This window comes from Aquarana catesbeiana, linkage group LG01 (assembly GCF_042186555.1).
Source record: "Aquarana catesbeiana isolate 2022-GZ linkage group LG01, ASM4218655v1, whole genome shotgun sequence".
NCBI lineage: Eukaryota > Metazoa > Chordata > Amphibia > Anura > Ranidae > Aquarana > Aquarana catesbeiana.
In genome coordinates, this window is record NC_133324.1 from 367,365,715 (window position 1) to 367,387,141 (window position 21,427).

Genomic DNA, 21,427 nt, shown 5'->3' on the forward strand with positions numbered 1-21,427 from the left:
CTTTCCTGTACCAACTGTGCAGTAGCATCCAGTGCTTCAGACTAATTGGCCTTACTCACTATGTGAGTCCTTAGAGACTGGGTCATGAGTGTGCCATGGCAATGAACCTGGAAAGCGCTCTGTGGCTAACTAACACAGTCCACAGAGGTCTGGAAATGAAGAGCTTTGGCCTCCAATGCTGTTGCTGAAGATATGCATATCTAGATGGCTGCTGAGTAGAGACAAACTCAATCAGCATTTTTGAAGTCATGACTGAAATCACAGAAAAAAATCTACGTTGTATGGAGTATCTTGAAGAAAAAAATCTAATAAAAATGGATAGCAATAATACAGTTTTTTGGCAGAGCTGAGGAAAAAGGTGCCCAACCTCCCTAAGACACTAGCATAAAATTGAGGCATGACGGTTAGAGGCAGGGTTATATAGGACATGGCTCATAGTTTTTTGTTTCCCTGTGTCCCAATCTGCTGAATTCGGTAGTATAACCCGAATGTTCAAGAACTGAGGAGTTATAAAAGGCAGGAGGCAGAGTTGTAATGCATTCTATGCATTAAGATAAAAAACCTTCTGTGTGCAGCAGCTGCCCTCCAGCACCCCCCTCTTACCTGAGCCCCATCTCTCTCCAGCAATGTCTACGAGTGCCTCGTAAATCTGAGATGCTCCTCCTGATTGGCTGAGACATAGCAGCGGCACCATTGGCTCCCGCTGCTGTCAAAGTCAGTCAGCCAATCAGGAAAGAGATGGGGTGGGGCTGGGCCGGGGTTCCGTGTCTAATTGGACACAGGGAGCTGTGACTCTGGTTGGGTGCCCCCGCCCCGCAGCAAGCTGCTTGCTGTGGGGGCACTCGACAGGAGGGAGAGGCCAGGAGAGCTGAAGAGGGACCCGAGAAGAGGAGGATCCGGGTTGCTCTGTGCAAAACCACTGCAACAGAGCAGGCAAGTATAACTTGTTTATTATTTGTATAGGGGAAAAAAAATTAGACTTTACAATCACTTTACTAAATTCCAGTGCCCCTTAATGGATGATAAAGAGACATGTTTTATCAGCATGCTTCATGTCTAATCACTTATGGCATCCAAGAATTCCTTGTGGAATTACTTTTGAGTTATCAAGAACTACAACAATAGACAATGACAACAGCATAATATAATAAGTTACATTGCTAGCATTGCTGTTTCACTAAAGCACTTGCACAATGCCACTAATTGTCATTCCAATCAGATATGTCATAACAAAAGTGTTTTTAAAAAAGAAAAACAAAATTACTTTCTAGCTACAGAGCATTCCTAAGTGCCGGTTCACACAGGGGCAACACGACTTGCAGGTCGACTCACCGAGGCGACCTGCACACGACTTCAGCGGCGACTTGCAAAACGACTTCTGTATAGAAGTCAATGCAAGTCGCCTGAAGTCGCCCCAAAAATACTACAGGAACCTTTTTCTAAGTCGAAGCGACTTGCGTCGCTCCTATTAGAATGGTTCCGTAGTACAGAACGGGACGCGACTTGTCAGGCGGCTAAGTCGCCTGACAAGTCGCCCCTGTGTGAACCGGGGCTAAAGTATTTAGACTTCCTTCACTTTTGTCAATATTGTTATATTGCAGCCTGACACTACAGCGGTTTAAATTCATTTTTTCATTAACCACTTCAGCCTCGGAAAAATCTACCCCCTTCCTGACCGGGTCATTTTTTGCGATACGTCACTGTGTTGTTTAACTGACAATTGCGCGGTCGTGCGGCGCTGTATACAAACAAAATTTATGTCCTTTTTTCCCCACAAATAGAGTGTATAAGCGTATATTGATTGGTTTGCGCAAAAGCTATAGTGTCTACAAAATAGGGGATAGATTTATGGCGTTTTTTTTTTTTTTTACTAGTAATGGCAGCGATCTGCGATTTTTATCGGGACTGCGACATTTCAGCAGACAATGTCACTTTGACACTTTTGACATTTATACAGCGATCAGAGCTAAAAATAGCCACTGATTACTGTATAAATGTCACTGGCAGGGAAGGGGTTAACACTAGGGGGCGATCAAGGGGTTAAATGGGTTCCCTCAGTGTTATAACTGTAGGGGGGATGGGACTGCCTGGGGGAGCAGACCGATCGTTGTTCCTATATACTAGGAAAACACGATCTGTCTCCTCTCCCCTGCCGCAACGAGGATGTGTGTGTGTTTGCACACATCCCCGTTCTAGCTCTGTCAGGAGCGATCGTAGGTGCCCTGCGGACATCGCGGCTTCAGGGCATGTGCATCGGCTCCTCAGTGACGAGGCGGGCACACGCACCCCCTATACCCCTAAAGTGCCTGCCGTACAGCTACAGCGATTTGGGCAGGGGAGCCATTCTGCCACTGTCAAATGAGGGCGAGCGGTTGGCAAGACGTTAATCTACACCCAGTACCCCATAATGATAAAGTGAAAACTAAATTAAAAAAATGCTTGCAAATGTATGAAAAAGGAAAAAATGAAATACCACATTGGCATAAGTATTCAGACTCTTTGCAACAACACTTGATATTAAGCTCAGGTGCCTCTTATTTCTCTTATTGTTGTGGAGCTGTTTCTACACCTCAATTGGAGTCCACCTGTGGTAAATGGATTGGACGTGAATTGGAAAGGCACACACGTCTCTGTAAAAGGCTTCATAGCTGACAATGCATACTGTATCAGAGCAAAAGCCATGAGGTCAAAGGAACTGCCTGCAGAGCTCAGAGACAGAAATATTGCAAGGCACAGATTTGGGGAATGCTTAAAAAAACATTTCTGTTGCACTGAAAGGTTCCCAAGAGCATAATTCTCAAAAGGAAGATGTTTGGCACAACCAGAACTCTTCCAAGAGCTGGTTGCCCCGAGCAATCAGGGAAGAAGGGCCTTAGTAAGAGAGGTGAACAAGAACCCAATGGTCTTTTTGACTGAGCTCCAGAGATCCTGTGTGGAGATGGGACAAAGTTTCAGAAGGACAACCATCACTGCAGCCCTCCGCCGGGCTTTATGGCAGAGTGGCTAGACGGAAGCCTCTCCTTAGTGCATGCACCTGAAGGACTATATATATATATATATATAATTCTGAACTCGATCCTACCATGGCTGCCACCACTATAATTGCCAGGTCCTTCCCTAAAGATAGAACATGCATCGCCACGATTTTGCCCACTGTATACAGAAAAAGAAGAGTACTAAATGTCCCAGAGACAAAATATTTTTCTATGCCTCCCCAGAGACAAAGTTCTGATGTGATTCTTTAAATCATTAAGAATTGACATGCTAATTGCTTGCTTATATGACTTATTTGATAACTATGCTAGAGCAGTATATTTCAGAGGTTAAAACATTTTCCAGCTTTCAAGTAGAAGCCTGCTGTTCTGTGAAAGGATCTAAAAAGGACTGGAGTTATAAAATAATTTACAAGGTAAATAAAACAAACCAGCACCTCTAGTACAGAAATCCATGAACATACGAAATGTGTAAAAGCATTGTGCGGACCAGGGCACTTCTGGTACTGACACCTTTCAACCCAATTCATTTATTCCCATCAATATGTGGTACACAATCTGGGTTTATATCTTTTTTTTTGCTTATGAAGTTCTTTAGACATGACATCACTTTATCAGTAACAATGTTTGAGGCTAGGTTCACACATGTCCGGCTGCAGTTTCTAGTCTGGAGTCAGGTGCGTTTTTGTTTACCGGTTCAGGTGCAATTCAGGTGCAAATGTTTTTAGGAGGAAACATATACACAATATTGGTATAATGTTCAGTGCTAAATCATCTGATACACGAATTCGATGCGGATAAAAACGCATACAAGTGAATATGTCCTGTGTGTTTTTGGTTCAGGTGCAAATTCATGGTTGCACCTTCATGTATCAGCATGCAGATAGGCTGTGAACCGAGCCTAAAGCAGTAATGAACCCAAAACCAAAAATGTAATATATTGCAGCTTGGCTGCATTAGTTTTACTTGTCTAGGTTTTTTTCCTTCTCTTTACAGCCAGTGATATGGCCAGTAACACATCTGCCTACACTCTGGATGAAGAGCAACAGAGACATATTTGGACAGCAGCATTGTCAGTCCAGGGGGAACGGGAATATTAGATGCACTAGCAGATTTATCCAAACTCCAGCTAACACTTTAAGCAGTTACAGTAACAGTTTTGTTTCTTTTGGGATAAAGGTTTATATAAAGAAAATAGAAGCTGACCATTGCAAGCACCCCTCTCATTGTTAAATGGTTTGTCTCAATCATCTAACTGCCACATCTGCAGGACAGCTTGTTCTCTTAAAACACAACAGACTTCCTGGCAGGATCACGAGGTGAAAAAAAATAAAATAAAACAAACAAGAAAACAAATGCAGCCATCACATTTAGGAATTGGTAAGCTGCAATTCAACAAATGTTTGCTTTTAGGTTTAACGTTTAATGTCAAGACTTCCATGTGCAAACAAGGGTTTGATATTTTGGTATAGATTGCAAGGTCTAAGTAAGGAAAAGGTATGCCTTAAAACATAATTAAAAGGCAAACAGTATATGATTTGATCTTCTCTAAGCTACTAATCTCCCCATCGCCATTTGATGGAGATGAACACAGGTAAACATGTTTGTTGCCCAATCTGGGTGACATCCATGCCACTCTCCATACAAACAGTGGAGTGAGTGTAGGCAGCTAGGTAAAAAGCATGCTATTCACAGGTTTGCCAGATGAAAATAAAGGAAAACAAAGTGTAAAAAGAAAACTAATGAAGGCACTAAGGACTGGTAAGTTGCAATGTATTCCAATTACGTTTTTGGATCGAGGTACACTATAAAAGGCACCTTTTCACGTGGTGGATTCCTTTCCGATCAGCAGGGGATCAACTCACAGGTCCTCTACTGATCAAAGCAGAGCACACAAACAGAGCCCGCTCTGCTCCATGGACAGCCAGGAGCAAATAGACTCTGCTGTCTGTTTATACCCATCTACCCTCTGATGCAATCCACTTAAATGGAAGAGGATGGACGTTTTTTTTTTTTTTTTTTTTTTTTTTTTTTAAAGAGGGCCAGATCGAACCCCCCTCTCCATAGGAACGCATGGACCTTTCGATCAAGTACGCCTGAAAAACTGGCAGGTGGACTTGATTGGATCACCCATGTGAAAGGGGCCTAAGCCTCTCATGTTTGCACATTTTATCAGTTCTCTTCAAAGACTATTGAAAAAATACAGAAAATTACATGCAACGATACAACATTAAATAAATACACAACCAGTAAAACAACTGTTACTGAAATCCATCCTGTATACAATAAAAAAATAAATAATTAAAAAAAAAAAGGTATACAAAAAAGCCTCTACTGTTTATTGAAGCTTTTCTAAATGTCATTATAGATGCAAATATACTAATAAATGAAAGTTATGTAATACATAACCTTATAACAACATAAAGAAAGAAATTATATTAACTTCAACAACCACAGACCTCTAAAATATCCTTTGTCAGACACGTCCCCTGAGTTCTCAGTTTGAATAGGTTGTGGACACCAAATAATTCGCCCTTATGCTCTCTGGATCCTTGGACAGCTTTAAAGTAGCGTTTGGCATTTTCACTTCCAACTGCCGCACAGTGAAGTTGCTATTAAAAAAGACAAACGAAAACATCAGAGGCTGTGGGCACACATCTGCAGATCACAGGAAGTCACAACAAAAGCCATAAACATCTGTGGTTCAAGGTTCCCAAACGTGTTAAACCTGGTAATGTGCATCTGTCAGTTGTTTATCAGGGGAGTGAAAAGCTCAAAACATGATTTATTTTTACTGTATCTGGAAAATTCAAAGTTTGTAACCCTAGCATTTCATATTCCCAATATGTACCTAATGTACCATGTAGTTGTATGAAAAAGTATCCTGTTCTCTTTGTATTGCTTCCTTTGTGTAAAATCCCTGGTGCTCCTGCCAGTCCCTCTGCTTTCCTACTAAAAACTGACCACACTAAGCAGGAGAACACACCATGGTCAGTTCTCCAGCTATGCTGGGAACTCAGCCTTCTCTCCTCCAATGATCAGACTGCACAGCCATTCACTAGGAAGCTCAGTGTGCTGCTGCTGCTTCTCATCTCCTCAGCTTTTATGCAGTTGAGAACAGAGAGAACAGAAGGCATGCGATCATTTAAAAAAAATAAAAAAAAGTATTTATAATGTTTTTATTGTTAAATCTATACTACACAGCTGTTTTGCTTTTCATTTCAATTTAAGGGCTCATGCACACTGCATCTCAAAGAAGCAGCTCCTACAGGCTTTTGAGCTTTTTTGCACTCTCATTTTTTCTACCTGGAAACTCCCCTTCATGTTAGCCAAATGTGTAAATGCACTGCTTTTTCAGGAGTTTACAAGCAGAAAAAACCCCCCACCAAACCCGCGTTTTTGAGAGGAGATTTTGAGCTGAAAAGATGCCTAATGCCGTGTACACACGACCGGTTTTGCCGACAGAACTCCGACGGAATTCCGCTCAATCGGTCTTGCCTACGCACGGTCACACCAAAGTCCGACCGTTTAGAACACGGTGACGTACAGCATGTACGATGGGACTAGAAAAAGGAAGTTCAATAGCCAGTAGCCAATAGCTTCTGGCTCGTACTTGCTTCAGAGCATGCATCGTTTTTGGTCCGTTGGAACAGCATACAGACGATCGGGTTTCCTGATAGGAATTGGTTCCGTCGGAAATATTTAGAACATGTTCCATTTCTAGGTCCGTCAGAATTGAAAAAAAAAAAAAAGTCCGATGAGGCACACACACGATTGGAATAGACGATGAAAAAGCTTTCGTCTGACTTTTTCTGTCAGACATTCCGCTCGTGTGTACAGGGCTTTAGTGTCCAAAAACACAAAAAAAAGCGTAAAAAAGCGAGAAAAAGCATGAAAGAGCTCAAAGAAGCTTGAAAATACAGGGGGGTTTGGGAAAAAAACACATGCTCAAAAGAGCTCAAAGAGGGTCGATAAAAATGTGGAAAAGAGCCTAAAAAAGGACAGGCTTCTTCAAGCTAAAATAAAAGCTCAAATGCCTTTAAAAGCAGCTTTTTTTTTGAGCTGCAGTGTGCACAAGCCCTTAAATTGAATGGGTTGTTTTACAAGGTGATCGTTTACAATCACTTTAACTAAGTAGCTAGTATGCAAACCAGATCAAGAATGTTTGAATTCATTCTTTTAAAGGTTAAATTCACCTTCTGAACAAGTTACACCTGTATTTATACCATCCTTCTCCCTCCACTGTCAAATTTGAAAATTGGCATGGCTGTGCAGGGCTCTACCTGCACAACCACAACCTTTATTAACCACTTGAGCCCCGGACCATTATGCTGCCTAAGGACCAGAGGTCTTTTTCCAATTTGGCACTGCGTCGCTTTAACTGCTAATTGCGCGGTCATGCAATGCTGTACCCAAACGAAATTTGCGTCCTTTTCTTCCCACAAATAGAGCTTTCTTTTGATGGTATTTGATCACCTCTGCAGTTTTTATTTTTTGCGCTATAAACGGAAAAAGACCGAAAATTTTGAAAAAAAATGATATTTTCTACTTTTTGTTATAAAAAAAATCCAATAAACTCAATTTTAGTCATACATTTAGGCCAAAATGTATTTGGCCACATGTCTTTGGTAAAAAAAATGTCAATAAGCGTATATTTATTGGTTTGCGCAAAAGTTATAGCGTCTACAAACTAGGGTACATTTTCTGGAATTTACACAGCTTTTAGTTTATGACTGCCTATGTCATTTCTTGAGGTGCTAAAATGGCAGGGCAGTACAAAACCCCCCCAAATGACCCCATTTTGGAAAGTAGACACCCCAAGGAAATTGCTGATAGGCATGTTGAACCCAACACTGTAACTGTCACAAACTGACACTATGCAGTAATCAGAAAAAAAAAAAAAAAACCTGCTGGTGTCAGTTTGTGACAGGGGGGGGGGGGTGATTGGGGGGGGATCGGGGGGCGATCGGGGGGGGGATCGGGGTGTTTTGTATGCCTGGCATGTTCTACTGTGTGTGTAGTGTGTTGTGCACTTACATTGATGTCTTCTCCCCTCGGCGCTGGAACGGAATACCGAGCCGAGGGGAGATGACATCATTTGACATCATTTCCTTTGCTGCTGTTTAGCATACAGCAGCAAAGGAGTGTTCCCATTGGCCGGCGGCGATCGCGAGGGGGGGGCCACGAACGGATGGCCTCCCCCTCATCTCGGATCGCCGGGGAACAGAACGGGACCGCTTCGGGCACCGGGGGGGGGGTCCGATCGGACCCCCCACCCGCGAGAGGCAAATCACGTACATGTACGTGATTTTGCCTGCCCGTGCCGCCTTGCCGACGTAAATCGGCGTTAGGCGGTCCTTAAGTGGTTAACAGAGATCTGTGAATAAATGAACTACAAGTCCCATGTGTCCCCACGGCAGATAGCTTGTAGTTCTCAATGGACTGAAGGGGCGCTGATGAGCTCCCTTGTAGTCCACTGACACTTTCTCAGGCTTTCAAAGAGAAAGCCCATACAGGGGTATGGGCAAGACAGCTGGCGGGAATGTCTGCAGGAGCATGGCATTGCATCCCCAATCCACTGATCAGGGGTACATTACTTTCTTTGTAAGCTCCTGTAGAAAAAAAAGAATAAATGCACATTTTTTTACCTGCCAAAATATGTGCATGTATTATTTTTCATTAAAGGTTAACTGCTTTTAAAGCAAAGAGAAAGGTTTCCTGAATGCATGGTAAGGTTTTTAATACTAAGGCCTCATTCACACGGGCACTGAGGCCCATAGTCCATGAATGGGTCATGTGTTTATGCAGCTTGAGCTGTGAAGTGCTGCATGCAGGAGCCTATTCAGCTCTATGTGGACGCATTGGTACCACTCATCCTAATTTGACAGGCGTGTGGGTGAAAAGCCCCACACTGGCAGTGTCTAAGGCCTAAGACCAGGTTCACATCTGTGCATTGTGGTTTTTCTACATCGCTTTTATATGTGTGTTTTACACAATTTAGGTGCTCTGCCATTAAAGAGTTACTAAACCCAGCACCCTGCATTCACTATATCTGGTCTTCCACAGTACACAGAAAAGGGAAATGCATTTTTTAGTAAATATAAAGCGCTAAATACCTTTTCTCATCAGCAGTATATAGCAGTCTTGTGACTTCTATCAGTGTCTTGTCAAGCTTGTAGGAGAAGTTTTCATTCTTCTCCATCCTGTGAGGCTGCATGACCCCTGACCTTCTGTCTTGATAGTGCAGATTGGCCCTGTGCTGATCACATGCACCCCCCCCCCCCCCCCAAAAAAAATAACTCTCTAGCAATACACACCAAACTGAGCATGTGCAGAGTGCCTCCTAGAGCCTTGTGCTATCAGCAGATGGATTGGGGACTGTGGAAGAAGGGGGGAGATCACAGAAGATAGGATCAAACAGCCTTTTTACACAATGCGGAGGATTAACCCCTTAGGTTCCACAGAACGTAAGTAAGAAAGTATGAATAGCAAGCATGCTTTACTGCATATACAGACTGATTTTACTGTTGTGGGTTTGGTAAACTCTATTAGAACTTGTGTTATATGAAAGTGCATCAAATATGCAAATTGCTGAACTTTGATGCGCTTTCATGAAAATGCACTCTCATAGAGTTTAATGGCAGCGCACCTAAAAACGAGTGTAAAATGCACATAGAATTGCAGATAAACTGCACCGCACAGACATGAGGCCTAATTAATATGTTTTCATTCACATCAAAGCTTGTAGCTTATCTAATAATCTGATTGTACACTACACCTCTACAGGCAGTCCCCGGGTTATGAACACATTAAGGACTGTAGGTTTGTTCGTAAGTGGTGATGGACTGGCCAAACATGTCAACAATTCTTTTTTCAGATCCTCAGAGAGTTCTTTGCCATGAGGTGCCATGTTGAACTTCCAGTGACCAGTATTAAAGAGTGAAAGCAATAACACCAAATTTAACACCTGAGACCTTCTAACACGAACGAGTCACATGACACCGGGGAGGAAAAATGGTTAATTGGGCCCAATTTGGACATTTTCACTTAGGGGTGTACTCACTTTTGTTGCCAGCTGTTTAGACATTAATGGCTGTGTGTTGAGTTATTTTGAGGGGACAGCAAATTTACACTGTTATACAAGCTGTACACTCACTACTTTACATTGTAGCAAAGCACAATTTCTTCAGTGTTGTCACATGAAAAGATAGAATATAATATTTACAAAAATGTGAGGGGTGTACTGACTTTTGTAAGATATTGTGTGTATATATATATATATATATATATACACACATACACACACACACACACACACACACTATACCCACAGTTGATCCAGAGGAAGGCAAAAAAACAAAAAAAACAAAGCATGATCCAATTTGCTCCAGCAAGGAAAAAAATTCCTTCCTGATCCCTTTATCTCCATCCTCCATTTCCACCTCTGCCTTCTCATTCTCCATAACTAGATTCATTCCTTTATCCTTTAAAGCAGCAGGTTGAATGAAAAAAAAAACAAAAAAACTTGGTTCACCCATCCACACACTCAATGCGGATGTGGGAATCTTACCATTGTGCCTTTGAATTATGACAGCGGTGCCACTATAGCTGTAGCCGACGGCACTGATCGTGTGGATCAAAATTCGTCCAGTCCCTGCTGAACCAGTCAATCCACGTATAGCCAGCTTTAACCTTCCTTCAAAATATCAGTGTGTCCTTCCTCCTATAGATTAACCAAATCCCTTATGCCGCATACACACGACCGGACTTTCCATCAGAAAAAACTCCGACGGTCTTTCTGACAGAGTTCCGCTGAAACGGACCTGCCTACACACGATCACACCAAAGTCCGATCATTTAGAACACGACGACGTGCGACAGGACTAGAAAAGGAAGTTCAATAGCCAGTAGCCAATAGCTGCCCTTGCGTCATTTTTGGTCCGTCAGAATAGCATACAGACGAACGGTTTTCCCGATAGGAACTGATACCGTCGGAAAGATTTGAAACATGTTCTATTTCTAGGTCCATCAGAATTTTTTTTTAAAAAAGTCAGCTGAAGCCCACACACGATCGGAATATCCGATGAAATGATTCTGTCGGACCTCTTCTGCCGGAAAGTCCGGTCGTGTGTACACTGCATTAGAGTCCTAAACTCCCTCCTAGTCATTTGTGTCCACCCCTCCATAATATCCATGCTTTCAGATTTTCTCGAGTGTAGAATTTTCAATATAAAGTTTCCTGAAAACAAGTACAAGTCTTTCACTGTTTCAAAACAATCACACTTTACTGCTGGACAGAAATGGAACCCCTTTTTTAGCAATGCCTTATGGGCATCTGAATGTACCATCGAGGATAAATTGACAAGTTTCATGTCTATTTCCATCATCTGTGACAGGTATTGTTACATTCCTTACCTCTTGGGACTTGGGCCCATCTGTGCCCTTCTCATCCCATGCCCCTACACAAGCTCCTCCTCCTTTTCCTCCTCCTCCTCCTCTTCCTCTTCCCTGTCCATTTTGTGGACAGGTGTACCCCTTTTGTATGTCACTCTCTTGTATCTGTGTCAAATGTAAAGGTGCCACTCCATTATTCCCCATCTCTAACACTCCATTCTTCCTCTACACTTTACAATTGAATGTACACTATTTTTAAGATTGATCAATAACTACGTTCAAGGTCCTAACTAACTTACCTTAATTAACCCCTTCCCACCCATGCTAAAGCGGAATGATAAAAAAACAGCAAAAAAGCAGCAAAAAGGGTGGGACTCTAAATGAAGCTCATGATAGCAAATGAATCAAAGGTGATTAATAAAATATTTAATAATCCAAAAGTACATGTTTACATACATTAAATTTCATATACATAGAAATGCACACTACTATAGTGTCAATTTATGAAACAGTAATATCTGGTAATAACATATTTATAAACATTAATCACATGATAAGATTAAAGGATTTACCAAGATTGATGATTGGATGTACATCTATTACAAAAGAGCACCTGCATGGTCTATGGTCTTTCTAATCCCTGTCACAATATAAAACTTGCTGCTTTTTGCTGCTTTTTTCTTGTAATGATAGGGATGGAGGCACATGACCTTACCCGACCATGGCTTCCTCTAACCGCTTGCCGACTGCCGCACGAACATTTACCTCGGCAGAATGGCACGGACAGGCAAATGCCGCCGTGTGGTCGCGTGCAACCCTGCCGCGAGCTCCATGAGTGTGATCGCGGGGTTACCCCCAATCGTCTCACGGAGAGGGAGAACGGGGAGATGCTGATGTAAACAAGCATTTCCCGTCCTGCCTAATGACACTGATCACCGCTCCCTGTCAACGGGAGCGGTGATCAGTGTCGTGTCACACGTAGCCCCTCCACCCCTACAGTAGGAATCACTTCCTAGGACACACTTAACCCCTGCAGCGCCCCCTCCTGGTAACTCCTTCACTGCCAGTCACATTTACACAGTAATCAATGCATTTTTAATCGCACTGATCACTGTATAAATTTGAATGGTCCCAAAATAGCGCCAAAAGTGTCCGTTCTGTCCGCCATAATGTCGCAGTTACGATAAAAATCGCTGATCCCATTACTAGTAAAAAAAAAAAATTAATAACTATGCCATAAAACTATCCCCTATTTTGTAGACGCTATAACTTTTGCGCAAACCAATCAAACGCTTATTGTGATTTTTTTTTTACCAAAAATATGTAGAAGAATACGTATCGGCCTAAACTGAGGAAAAAAAATGTTTTTTTATAAAAAGTGCTCTGGTCTTTGGCCAGCCAAATGGTCCGGGCTTTAAGTGGTTAAAGTCCTAATTTCCCCAATTCCCCTTTTTGTAACAATTATAGCGGAATGATGGCTATAGCGCAGTATTACTTTGCTGGGAGGGCATCTGTTGCCTCAAGAAATGAGATAGGCAGTCAGTACATCAGGACTAATCAATTTTCATATAAAAATACCATAGGATTGTAGACTCTAACTTTAACAGACTAAATAATGTATACAGATTCGGGCTATTTTCACCAAAGAAATGTAGCAGAATAAATTTGGCCTAAATCTCTGAAAAAAATATTATTTATTTGCAAAAATTTTTAACAGAAACTAAGATTTTGTTTTTTTTTTTTTTTACATTTTTGCTCTTTTTCGTTTATATAGCAAAACATTTTAAAATATGGTGACTAAATACCACCAAAAGAAAAACCATACAGTGACTTCAAAGTCCATCCACTGTGTCCTTTATACTTAAATAAATGTCTGTAAAAAATCCAGTGCTTCTTCATCCAAATCTCAATATGTGCTCCAGCAAACCATACGTGGTGGACTACAAAACATCTCTTTCCTAAAACACAAAACCCATGCTCTCTTGGTGATCATACTTAACTTGTGCACTGTCCAGACCGCCATGACCCTCTTAACTTAATAACTGGGTCCACAGAAGCATAGATTTCAGCTATCCTTTCAGACAGCGTTCCAAGTTATCTCCTTTGAGCTTTTTGATCTTTACACCTTTTAATCCTCCAAATGCATTTTGGAAATCGTTAATATACAATAATTAAAAAAAGCTATAGTGCAGTAGTAAAATTAGTAAAAATAAAAACATTAAGTGCAAACTCAAATTAAAAATTCAAATTGCAGCATTCAGTATTCTTACTATACCACATGGTTCCAATATGGCCCTCATAGACCCAACTTCCTGTTTGTTTCCTATGTGTGTTTCACAGACCTGGAAATGATGTAGGCGTAAATGCTGTAGGCGTAAATGATGTCACTATGAATAGCCCCGCCCAACATGTTTCGACCAGTTGTTGAAACATTTATTTATTTGTGGTTATATAATTTATTTAAGTATAAGGACACTCTGGATGGACTTTGAATTCACTTTATGGTTTTTCACTGGATACTTATAAATGAGTTGGTTATTTATCACATGTTTTTCACATGTTTTACTTTGACTGCAAGAGCACAATATTTTAAGGGGAGTGCAGCACTTTATTGTATTTATCACAAAATAACTGTTAACCACTTAGATAGGGGGGGTATATGGTTCACAGTGCCAACAGCCTCCAAGGAGTAGGAACACCACAGTAGTAGCATAAGCACAGGGTCTTTGTAGTTTTTCCCCACCAAAAGAAAGTTTTATCTATCTCAACATAAATTTCATTTGGTTACAGGGTTGCATGCCCGACTGTCATTCAAAGTGTGACAGTGCTGAAAGTTGAAAATTGGGCCGGACTGGGAAGGGTTGAAAGTGTCCGGACTTGAGTTTGTTAATGCAGGAAGGAGTCTTACCTGTTTGTAAACCTGCCTTAAATAGATCATTTCTTCCACGGTGCCTAAGGATATTAGCCTAAATACTTTTACATCCCTGCATTGTCCAATTCGATAGGCTCTGGAAAACAATAACACATCACAATTAGCTATATTTACTGTAAATATGCATAAGCTCCAAGTACATTACAGAGTGCTGGAGAGACATATTATTATAATATAATACTGTTGTTCCCTTTTCATCTTGTGACAACTTAGGTTTCATTTTTACAAAAAATGCAAGATGTATTTTGAAAGACCTGTAAGAACTTACTAATAAGCCTGCCATCATTGTCCAGTAAACCATTTAATGACCACATAATGAAGTTACCCAATCATTTTGATCTATGATTCTTTTAACAAATACCACCTACCTAAAAGAGAACATTCAGCCAGAGCTGTAAACATGGAAAAACTGAAAAAATTATACCCCTCCATTGCATTTGACAGACAGTACTGCTGCCAAACCAACCCATTCAAGTGAACAGGGCTGCGATGCAACTGCCCTGCAACTGTGTGCAATGCATGCAGTTGCAGCACGATTGTGCAGCCTTTTCCAGATTAAAATAGGCAGTTGACAGGCGACTAGAAGGCGACATATTGTCTTCTAGCTGCCTGTCAACTGCCCTCTGAACTGCAATCCACCACAAATTGCTTTTCAGAAAGACTGCAAGGGCTACTGCCTGTGTGAACAAGTCCTTACAGGCATGAAACACAGGGATATAGAAGGAGGTGGACACCAGAAAACAGAAAAACTATTGAAGGCCAGCTCACCAAAACCTTCTCGCCATTATGCCAGTGTCCTAGGAGGTTGGATGCTTTCACCTCAACTCAAAATTTTATTTTTTACCAACATTCTCAATACTTTGTGGATATTTTTTCTCTTCAATCATGACCTTTATTACACTGCTTGAGGTGGTCTCTACACAGAATTTATACAGATTTGCTTATCCTTATTACTGCCTTTAAAGCCATGCCCAAATACAGATGAACTTTAGATTGGCAGGTCTGTCTGTAATGCGAAATTTAAGAACTGGAAACTGCTTCTGGCACTCCCAGGACACCAAGTGTACTGGTTTGTTAGCTGCAGAGTGTTTTACAGGTCCCCAGGTGTGAACCAGCTTCTGAAGACTCACTCTCTGGGTAGGCCCATAGAGAGAATGAAGATTATCTGGATTAACTGAAATGTGACTTTCAGCCACGGACCCTTGCATGATGTTGCTTTTCAGACCTGTGGGTACTGCGGAGCACTGTTTAGTTTTAAAGCAGTGGTACAACCTCTGGTGTACCCGTCTCTGGTGTTTTCCTCTGAACGTGGCACTTTCCATACCTGTAGTTGCTGTGTCAGCTGCAGAACGATCCACATTTTGAGAGCAGTGGTAGAACCCCTGGTGTACCCAGTCTCTATTTTCTCCCTTTGAAGCAGTTATTTTAGTAAGTAGTATCTCAGACCTGTGTGTACTGACTGGTCAGTTAGTCAAAGAGCAATACCCAAGCTTTAGAGCAGTGGTACAACCTTAGGTGTAACCAAGAATCCTATATTATTCTGTAAACACTGCTTTTCAGATTGTGGCACCTCCTAGGCATGTGTGTTTTGAGTCCATTAGCCAAGAAAGCAGAGCTACTTCTCTTGGTATACCCTGTCCCTGTAAATAACTTGCATGATCTGATGCAATTTTTTGTTTCCTTTAGACATTCAACTCTGCCTTGGGGGCTCCTAATCCTTGTACTGTGCCTGTTCGTGTTAGTCTCCAAATCCAGAGTTGTGACACAGTTCTGTTGTGTCCAAATCTTTGAAGACTGACCTAATTATTAAATAACGGTTATGCTTAACACATTTTGTTATGTGACCTTTATTAGCTTGATACTGCTTAAAGCCGTTCTTCACCCATCTTACAAATGCACAAAATTATTATTTATGTATTTATTTTTTTAACAAACTTTAATTGTGCTGCAAAAAGTAGTTTGGGGTTTCTTGACTAGGCAAGACTTTCTTCCGTCCCCCTGTGTATACGCACATGTGCCTCAGGGCTCGGGTCCACAGAGATGTGACAGATCCGTACATGCGCCAGTTTCCCAGCCATCTGTGCACATGTGGGGTTTCACAAAAGACAGCTAATAGAAAAGGCCAAAACTTTCCCTGTCCAGAGCCCATGGGCACATCTGCGCATGTACCATAATGGTGGTGCATGAGGGGGCGGAGCCAACTGAAAGGCAGACTGAAGTTCAGCTATAAGAATAGAAATAGCGCACTACAAACTCATATACAGGCCTAAAACAGCGGCTCCTACTTTGGGTCTGACCCTGTCCCTTCCACGCAATTAATAAAATGAGCTGTGACACAGGAATAGCAAAAATTGCTTCATGGCTCTCAGCTGATTTTAAACCTTCCCACCTTTTTTTCTGGGGGTAATGCCATTAGCCTGTGGAGACCTCATTGCTGACATCACTTTTAGCATAGAGCAGTCTTTTTCAACCGGGGGGCCTTTCAGGTTCTTCAGGGGTGCTTTGGGAAAATGACTAAAAATTTCCTCAAATTTTCCAAAGATTTTAAAAAATTGGGCACGTGGATCAAGCCTGCCTTTTTACTGTTATACAAAGCCACAGGTTTTAATTCTGCAGCATTACAACTTTGAGCACCCTGTATATCAGCTGCTGGCATTCTAACAACTGATAATGTCATAGGATGAGAAGGAAAACATCGGGCACCTGTGATCGTCCTTGTCTGCCCCTCTCCATCAGCACCAGCGTCACAATAGGTAAATGGTGGAATACTAGTGAGTATCAGTGTGAAAAGGTATTTGCTTTGTAAAAACAAATCACCTCCAATGTTGGGTGACCTTATGTAAAACTACTCGCTTTTATATTTTATAATGAGGTGCCTTGAGATTGTGTATAATTTTAAAGGGTGCTTTGAGTGAAAAAAAAAATGAGAAATACTGGTATAGAGCATGGCACACACACTTCTTTAGAAGACAGTACTGCTAGATTAGGTGATCCTGTCCCATGTTCCCCTACTATTTTTGGGAATGTGTCAGTCTCCCTTGTAGGAGGCAACATCTGTACTTAAAATCCTGGGACCCCTATTTAGATTGGTTCGTCCTCATCACCAGCTTCTTTGGCCTCTAATCTCCACTTCTGATTTTCTGTCAGTGTGTGTGCAATTATAGAAACAGCCGGATTGAAGATTTCAGGACTTTTCCCTGCTATGGCAGCACATACCTCTGAGCCTATTGGCACTTTACCTTTAAAGCTAGCCATACATGGATCAAAATTTGGCTGTTTCAGCAGGGACTGGCCGAATTTTTATCATGTATGAACAGGAATATTGTACAGAAGTCGATCTACCGATCAACTTCTGTACAACTGCCCTGTCAAATTTTCCCTGCTCGATTAACACTGTAGGCTTTGTCAGCAGCGCTGATCAGTGTATTCTGATGGCGCGCATTTTTAGGGTGTGTGCCCCCCAAGTATGTTGTTTGTATATTGTAAGGATCCTGACCAGATCCTCTGGACCAGAGAACCCCATCTCCCCGCCATTACCTCTTATTAGTGGCCACCTGTGGTATAGGAGGAGTCCTCTCAGTTCTCCATAAAGAGGAGTTTGTCGCCCATTCTTAAGATGCAGGATGTAGGACCCACTGATAATGGGGTACTTTGACGCAGTAAGTGGGCTTAGCACTATATGACCATATAGTGTGACCAAATCCCCATGATTTTGAATATGTTCAGGTTTTAAGTAGCCTTGCATGATCTAAATGTCATTTTTGTATGTGTGCGCTGTAATCTATTTTGCTCTGATGGCAGGGAAGTCTCCCTACTGTCATAATACAATAGCTCAGTGGGGAGGATTCCCCCATCCACATGGTGTATGTGAATGGGGAAATTGAGTCAGTTTTTCTGGTTCAACCCTCTGGTTAAAAGAAAAAACTGACCAATCAATGGACTGCCTAAGTATGTCTAAGGCTTCTATCATTATTTCTGACTCTGATGACCTTCACAGCCTCCTCTTGTGGGATCTGTTTTTAAATGTTTTTAGTGAACCTGACATACTCAATGTTATGACTAATCGAACGCTGTATGCTCAGCCATGCCTACAGGAGTTTAATCTGCTGAACTAGATATAGACTCTCCTAATGCTTATACTGCCACTAAGGATGAGCTCCGGCGTGTCCGCAAGCTGCACGTGCCGAGCCTGCCAGGAAGTCGGCAATGCGCTGCGCTAATCACAGGCAGTGAGACATTTCCCGATCTCTGTAGCCACACATCGGGAAATGTCTCACTGCCTGTGATTAGCGCTGTGCAATGCCGAGTTCCTGGCGGGCTCTGCACGTGCAGCTTGCGAACATGCCGGAGCTCATCCTTAACTGCCACAAAGACCTTCCTTGTATCTTTCTTTCAGAAAAACATACTGTGTGAAGACTGGGAGCTTCCTATAGCTTCCTCCTGATCATGTGAAGCAGAATTTTACCCTAAATAGGGAATTTCTAGACAATTAGTCTACCTTCTGTTGACTCTCCAGTCCTCACCTTGGTGAAAAATATTTTTATATTTAGGGAACACATGGATGCTTAGCCAGAGTACTTCTTTTATGCACAGGAGACTGGATTAAAGGTTTAAACTATATCCTATTGATTTGCCATTTCAGGAAAGGTCTCTTTGGTGATAATTTTATCAGTGGCATGCCTAAACTCCCGTTTCTCATACTGGGAGCCCGCTTTACCATTCAAGAACTGTGAATGAAATAATAGAATATCTGCCTACAACTGGTCCATCTACACTATTACGTAGATGATAAAAAAAAAAAAAAAAAAGTTTTAAACCAAACCTACACCTCTACCAGTGGATTATACTTTTTTTTAACTTAATTTTGCTGGAAATGACCTTTCAATCTGAATGTTCACCTGCAGCTTTTACTCTGATGTTTGGATGTTCTTTTACTTTCTTGATTTTGGTACCACAGTGTACAAAATCCTTATTGATGTAGGTTCTCCTCACCCTAGGACTTTGTCCCCATCTCCTGGAGCCTGGTTTGAGGTATACGCTCCTTCGTTTACTATAGAATACATTTGATTTTAGGAATACTGCATTCTAGTGGTGCTTTTATCTCTTATAACAGTGGTCATCAACCCTGTCCTCAGGGCCCACTAACAGGCCAGGTTTGCAAGATAACAAATACATCACAGGTGATATCATTTGCTGCTCAGTGATTGCAGTATTCTAGTCTGCATCTTCCCAACGTAATACATAAAACCTGGCCTGTTAGTGGGCCCTGAGGTCAGGGTTGATGACCACTGTTTTATAAGACCCGTCTCTCTCAAGAGGGATTTCTCAACCAACATAATGAATAAACATCACCTGACTTGAGCTTCCAGAGGATTCAGGTCTTTGCCACAGCACTATTAGTGCTTCTATCTTTTATCTATTTTCCCTTCCTTTGATTGGGATTGAGTTGGGGTTGCCCTTGCCAGATACGCCAAGGTGATGGCTTGGAAAGTTGGATGATGCTCGACTTGACTTCTTATTTTTATCATTGTGATACCCCCATAATTTGCCCTAAAAAAGCAGTGGCTTGAGCTGCAAAACGCGTTAAGCCTGGATACGTGAAGTCATGCAACACTATAAGGAAATATAGTAAATTTCTACTGTGTATGGACTCCTTTTCAAGTGCTGAAGTGCTGCTATGGCTGTTGTAATAAATTGTTAAATATTGGGAGTACACACAACACAATTTTTATGATTTTAATGATGAGTTGTGACCAGTAAATTATGTATATTTTAATTTGAATTGTGTTTTTTGCTGCCTGCTTATATACAGTGCCTTGAAAGTCTGCTTTATTTATTGTAATCTTTGGTTCCTATATTTTTGGATACATTATTTCTAATTTGGGCATCCACCAATTGACATATCAAGTTGTCTTGCAAGACATTGAAGAAATGACGAGCCATAAATGAGCGAGCATTTCTGTCAGACTAGTCAATATTTGGATAACTGAAGTCCCCCATTATAATAACATTGTCCTGCCTCGTCGCCATTCCTAACTGTGACAGGAGATCAGACTCCTTCTCATTCTTCAGGTTAGAGGGCCTGCAGCATATGCCCACTATTAATTTGCCATTTGTTTCTTCCCTTTGAAGCTCCAGTCACAAGGATTCTACCTTTTTTCCCCCTTGCCTCATTAGCAATGTTGTTCTTCGTGTTCACTAGCAAATCATTTTCAACATACAGGCAAACCCCTCTTCTACCTTCCCTGTCCCTCCGATACAAGGAGTAGCCCTAGACAGTTGCAAGCCACTCATGTGAGCTGCCAACCAAGTTTCTGATATTCCCATGAAGTTGAAATCCATGTGTATCAACAGCTCCAGTTCTTCCATTCTATTTAGTCCTCACTTAGCCTTCTATTTTATACAGGAGTGTGAATCTTCCTATCCCTTCTCTAAAAGAGGGACTTGATACTGTGCCCTTCTTTTTTTCCCATTTAAGGTCTCCTTCCGGAAGACTATCTGCGGTTTATGCTTCCCTCACTGAACCAAACTCAAAACTCTCCTATATGAATCAATGGGAAAAAGACCTGAATCTTTCTTTTGATCTGAGTGGCAGGGCACTGTCTATACTTTATCCAAAATCTCTATCAATACCACGCGAATTGAAGCCAACTATAAAACACTTTTACGTTGGTACCTGGTCCCAACTCGGGTGGCTAAAATGCATCAGTCCACATCCCCTGTTTTTGACGCTGTGGTGGCCCTGTTCCATAAATTACCCGATGAGGTGCCCAGGAAATCAACAAAATGAATCACATATATACTGTTGGCGGCAAGGACTACAGTGGCCTGGCATTGGAAACAACTGGTTATTCCTCTGGATTATGTTAAAAATAAAGTTAACTGGATTATGGTTAATGACAAACTGACTCACATACTCCATAATAACTCTAAAAAATTTGATAAAATCTGGGACCCATGGGTCCCTAACATTTTGGTTCCCTGATGAGCTTTGGGCTGCTTCTTTTACTCCTTTTTCCTCTATTCTGCTTTCCTTCTCTCCCCCCCCTCCCACCTCTCTTTATATGTTGTTTGAATCCAATACATATTGGGTTGTCTTAGAACTTCA

The 21,427-nt window shown here is 41.6% G+C and overlaps 1 protein-coding gene across 1 annotated transcript in view; it reads right to left on the reverse strand.

Moving 5' to 3' along the window:
- Positions 1 to 21,427, reverse strand: part of ERCC6L2 (ERCC excision repair 6 like 2) — a 244,036-nt gene that overhangs the window by 107,872 nt on the left and 114,737 nt on the right. Inside the window, exons 13-14 of the mRNA XM_073633138.1 lie at positions 14,296 to 14,395; positions 5,453 to 5,605 (exon numbers count right to left, since the gene is read on the reverse strand). Coding sequence (XP_073489239.1) covers positions 5,453 to 5,605; positions 14,296 to 14,395 — 253 coding nt within the window. The remainder of the gene's footprint in view (positions 1 to 5,452; positions 5,606 to 14,295; positions 14,396 to 21,427) is intronic.